The sequence below is a fragment of the Convolutriloba macropyga genome, chromosome 7, assembly GCF_964194025.1.
Source record: "Convolutriloba macropyga chromosome 7, txConMacr16.3, whole genome shotgun sequence".
NCBI classification, from domain to species: domain Eukaryota; kingdom Metazoa; phylum Xenacoelomorpha; order Acoela; family Convolutidae; genus Convolutriloba; species Convolutriloba macropyga.
In genome coordinates, this window is record NC_134474.1 from 51,985,510 (window position 1) to 51,991,509 (window position 6,000).

Consider the following 6,000-nt stretch of genomic DNA (forward strand, 5'->3'; position numbering starts at 1 on the left):
TATAGTGATTTTAATATGTGTGATGCAAATATGATCACAAATGAAAAGATGCAGATATTTCAAGATATTGTAATTGTTATTGATGATATGGGGGATACGTTGAATAAAGATATAGCTTATTACTTTGCAGAAGGAAGACATAAAAATATTCAAATAGTTGTAGAGTGTCATAAACCAGCCCAGATAATTAATACAGCGAGAATGAGTTGTGATACTCTTTATATAACAACTTATAATGGGTCAGATCTATATAAAAATTTTAATATAACATATGAGTGCAGGCATGACTTTCTTGGCATAATTAATGACTTATATAGTAGCTATTATAATTGTACAGATAGAATAGCTTCTGAACTTCGTTATGGCACGATTAAATAAAATAAGAATGAGGATACTTTTATTATTATTGATAGAAATAGAACTATGATATACGACTCGAAAGTTGGTTTCCTAGGATTAAAAGCCCTTAGTTAAAAAGATAAATTAGAAAGTGATAAGATAAATCAACTTATAGATTATATGAAGAAACTAATGAATAATGCTACAGATAGAAATACTATTAATGGAGATAATTATCAGTTCTACTTCAATAAACTTTTCACATCAAGAGGTATTAAAATTCAGAAAGATGTTTTAACAAAAGAAACAGTTAAAGCTAATGGTTTAAGGCTAGTATCTGCCATAAGTGGAATTATGGGCACCTGCTTTACGATAAATAATTTTATATCTCCTGATACAGCAGTAGAAACTGCTGCACTTGTAGCAGGGGGTGCAAGTAATGTATTAAAAAGAACAGATACATTATTCAGGCATGGGGATGGAGAAGTGGAAGATGAAGAAGATGGGGATTTACCCGATTTAGAAGATCAGGAAACCTGCTTGGGGAACCAAGGGCGGAGCCCCTTCGCAGATGAACTCGGAAAAAAAAGATAAGCTTAGCCGAGGATGGACCCCAATGACAGATGAATAAATGAATAAAAAGGCTAATACTTTAAACAAAAGGGGAAGAGATGATTTAACTAATCTAAATAAAAATAATCAAAAATCTAGAGATGAAATTATAAATTTCGTTGGAGATACAGCTGGATTGAGTAATGAACAGATTATATATAAAAGCTATAAATTTAATACTCCTAATAAGTTGGGTATCGACACTTTAGCTAGGTTTGTCTGGTCTGGTGGTTAAACTAGAGGTTTAATTGAAATTAGGTAGTTATAATTCGGAACTGAAAAAATAATAAAATGAAATTTTGGTTAGATGTTATATTGAAACTGAAAAGGTAAAAAAAATTAAAATTTTGATTAGTTTTTCAATAATACTTTATAGAATGTTCAGAGTATAATTAAAGCCGTAGAGATAATTATATTTATAAATATAATACTATAAAGATAATATACTAAATATAAATAATTAGAATTTTGTCTCGTTATAAATAATGGTCATGAAATGTTTAGAGTGTATGGCTAAATTTGGAACTCCCCGTACTATGTCTTTTCAATATAAACTAAAACATAAGGATAAAATTGGTGTAAATGTGGGGATATATCATTGAGCGGAATTTGTTCAACTAAAATTATTCAAGAAGCTTCTGATCCTAACACTAATTATAATTACTATCCTAATTCTAGTTCTAATTCTAATCCTAATCTTAATTCTAATTCTATTTATAATCCTAATCCTAATTCTATTCCTAATTCTAATTCTAATTCTACTCCTAAATCTACTTCTAATTCTATTCCTAATTCTAATTCTAATTCTACTCCTAAATCTACTTCTAATTCTATTCCTAATTCTAATTCTATTTCTAATTCTAATTCTAATTCTAATTCTAATCTGCGAAGCAGCTTTGCTGACTTGCGTAGCAGCTTCGCTGGTCTACAAAATAGCTTTGCTAATTCTACTTCTATCTCTAAGCCTAGCCCCATAGAAATAAAAGTTGATTTAATATAAAGTTTGTAATAAATGCAATGTTATAAAACAATGAACATGTTTTGGTAAAAAGAAATCAATAGGCAAAGAATGTAATTCAACTAAGGTTAGGTGTGAATATTGTTCTTCTGTATTTAGCTTTAGTGGGTTAAGGGGTCAAATAAAAAAAATCTCATAAAGATATAGACTTGCCAAAAGGTATTCATTCTGATAAAGAAACAAAAGAAGAACCAGAGTATTATAAATATTATCTTTCCAAATTGCAAGCCAAAGGTATGGAATTGTTAAATTAGGAACATTAGTTATATCAGGAACTGCTTCTCAGATCAGGAACTGCTTCTCAGACTTTTTTTATTTAAATCGTTGACTATATCAGGAACTGCTTCTCAGATTTATTGGTTATATCATTGACTATATTATTGTTATATAAATCATTAATTATATCAGGAACTGCTTCTCAGATCAGGAACTGCTTCTCAGATTATTATATACATCATTGACTATACCGAGAACTGCTTCTAAGATCAGAAACTGCTTCTTAGATTATTAACCAAATCGATCTATACGTTATTAGCCAAATCTATCTATAAATTATTAGCCAAATCTATCTACAAATTATTAGCCAATTGTATGTATAAATTATTAGCCATTTCTATCTATAAAATATTATCCAATTCTATCTAGAAAATATTAGCCAAATCTATCTATAAATTATTAGCCAATTCTATCTATAAATTATTAGCCAATTCTATCTATAAATTATTAGCCAAATCTGTCTATAAATTATTTAGCCAATTCTATCTACAAATTTTTTAGTCAAATGTATCTATAATTTATTAGCCAAAGCTATCTATAAATTATAAGCCAAATCTATCTATAAATTATTTAGCCCTATTATTAGCCAAAAGTATAAATATAGATAATTTTTCCAAAAAAAAATCAAGAGAAGCGCATAGAGCGCATGGTGTGCATAATTATAAGTAGGGAGGGTGTCCGCAGTATGTGCGGTGCGCATGCGTGCGCAAGTGTGCGGGTTGGGGCTTATTTTTTATTTTTGATTGCAAATATAGTAGTGGATAAAACGGGGGTTACAGTTACCAGTACAATTTGGCTAATTTCCCCGAATGCGGCTATCATGAGGGGGAAGAGACAAATTGGGCTGGTGGCTGGAAGCCCCGTTTTATCCACTACTGAGAGGTTCATCGGAACTGGTGATAGCTTGCTGACAGTCATTTTCTCAAATTCCTAGTATCGTTTTCAACAAAGAGACTGCAACCTGTTGAAATTATATGGGATGTATGTCCTAGATAGCTAGCTAGCTAGCTAGGACATACATAACTTTTTTCACAATCAATCCTATTGAATACCTTGGCTCCACTTTGTTGTTTCTCTGTTTACATAGATGATCTCCACAATGTTTTCGTAAGCGAATGTTGTCTATGTTAAGATGATGCAAAGATTGTCAACACATTGCTTGTCTTGTGTGCTTCATAGCAAGATTTCAATAAAGCTATTGAGTGTAAAATTCCTAGTATATTCATGATGTTATTCTTGTTGTATAATCTTGCAAAATTCCGTTATAAGATCTAGCCAGATTTATAATTTTTCGATTTTCTTGCAAGATTAACATCCTCTTGCAAGATTCTACAAAACTAACCTCCACATGGACGTCATTTTTTGCTTCTTAACCTTCTTTTTTCCTTCTTTAATTTCGAAGAAAACACAAAAAATAAATAATAAATATACATCACATCGAAAAACCATCTATCGCAAGAAAACAACAGAAATAGACACCTCCCTTCTCTGATCTCCTTTTTATTCTCCTTGAGTTTTTCAAAACTTTTATTTCTTTTTGTTTCAAAGCGAGAGTAGTCTCGTCGCAATAATGAAAGTGTGCTGATCTTTACTTTTGAATATCTTTGTTTGTATACTTCAGTATCTATGCCTTAAAAAACAGTTTTAAAACAGATATTTCCGCTAAGATATCTCAAAAATATCAAATGACGGATAACTTTAATGGCGGTTAACAACAAGACGGTTTAAATGGCGTAATATAACGAATGGCACCGCAGGTCAATGTATACTCAATACTTCTTTGATAGCTCCCAGTTTTGATTGCGTTAGAATTTATTGCCCAATGAAAATATAGCCCCAGTGTGCCAAATAAATTCCAAACAGCTGAGGTAAATGAGGGAGAGCCGAATAGTTCACGCTCTCATTGATCTGTTTTAAATGCTTTAGAACTCAATTTTTAAACAAATTTTAAAAATGAAGTAGCGTATCGAAGGTCTATCAGCATCACGGTGAAAAAGGAAATGAACTATTTACTTAGTAGCTACTGTTCTGACCTGTTGAGTGTCCACGTCCATTTTCACCACCTGTTGCAACTGCAGATGTATTCTAATAGTGACAGGGTCTAATGGGTTGTGTCTAGGGCCAATTATACTCGTGTGATTCAATAATCTCTTCACAAGTAATCCAGTCTCCAAGTGAAATAGCGATATTTTTTCTCCACTTTTATTGTGAAAATTTGGAAACTTTTTATTATAAGGAAAACTTTCATAACCGTCAAAAAAAGAAAAAATGCCGGAAATGTTCCCGTGCATTTGCCGATTACAAACTGATAGTGTAATGACCATTATGTTAAAGAACAGAATAACAACAGAGTATCTGGTCATAACTAAATTTAGGGTATTTTCAGGGAAATTTCAAATATCTATTTGGTCTATTTGGTATATGGAACTTGATATCTTAGTCGAGAAATAGCTTAAAGGATTTGTTTTGTACAAACAACAAGGTCGCCTTCTTATAGATTTCTGGAACATTATCAGAGCTCGAAATGCTTTAAGCATATAAACAATCCGAATTTATTGCCTACTTTCAAGCTCATTTAATTGCCTGCTTTTGCTTCTACAAATTTCCCTCTACTTGCTGAAATGTTCTAGATTTAACTCCCCCAGTCCAAGAGTGGGTTGTCTTGTATGAATATGATAGTCTTTCGAGGCGATGCACGATCTAGCTGGAACTTCTGTCAGATTTCTGCAAGATAAACATTGTTCTGCCATATCCCCAAACAATATTTTTATGATCTGGGAGATAAAATTCAGATTATGATAAGAGTTTTCAGCGGGAAATTTCAATATAGTCGCTATTAATCAATATCATGCAACATGAGTATTTTTGAGTTCGCAGTAACTGCTCGGTAGAAAAGTTTTGAATAGTTAGCTATATGTTTTAAGCGGCAAAAAATCCACAAACATTATGAACACATGGAAAAATAAAGGCAAATTGAATGATAAACCATCATATCAGAACTTCTTTAATCAACCTGTTTAAAGTTTAAATATGTTTCTGAAGTTTGTAACGATTTTAATAGGAACAATTGAGTATCTTTACAACAAATAGTTGCGTCAAAGAATGGAATAAGGAAAAATGTATATCAACCAATCGAAATTCAACTCAGCCGAAACGAATTCTTCCGTTTCAAATCAAATATAACAAGAAACCCATTTTCGTCAGAATTTTCAAGATATCCGTTTTTTTTAAATTTAGCCAGATATTGTTTTTATAGATCAATATTAACCTTTTTCCAGCAGATCATTGATCTTGATTTTTTAACCAGATGCTATTTCGGCCTATACAAATAGTTAATTATATGCGATAGTAAAAAAGGCATATCACTATTTTTGGTTACACCGAAATCCATTTGGAAAAGGGAAAGCTGAAGGCTATTCCTGGGATTTTCATAAGACGGCTGAGCTTCAACTGATAGAAATTTACCCAAACAATTTTGGTTATAAAACTCCAAATGGCCGTTTTCGATAACTAAATTAGTTTATGGAGACACGCAATATCAGTTTATCCCACAACAAAAGACAATTAATATTATCCAATTAGAAGGGAGACAGAAAACCGGTGCGATAAGATATTTCAATTCTATAGGGCTGCATCTGCGAAGAGAACGAGTAGCCTTTTATCTGTATAAAACGCAAATTGACCAAAAATGACGTAGTTGGCGTGAAACTGAATGCAGTGTTTCGACTTTGGTTTTATTATCCAATTTTGCTGTT

General features: G+C 31.8%; 1 protein-coding gene across 1 annotated transcript in view; it reads right to left on the reverse strand.

Moving 5' to 3' along the window:
* The window catches only part of LOC142342355 (acetylcholine receptor subunit alpha-like), a 47,160-nt gene extending 42,516 nt beyond the window's left edge, over positions 1–4,644 (reverse strand). Inside the window, exon 1 of the mRNA XM_075393654.1 lies at positions 4,279–4,644. Coding sequence (XP_075249769.1) covers positions 4,279–4,608 — 330 coding nt within the window. The 5' untranslated portion in view covers positions 4,609–4,644. The remainder of the gene's footprint in view (positions 1–4,278) is intronic.
* Between the last annotated feature and the right edge of the window lie 1,356 nt (positions 4,645–6,000).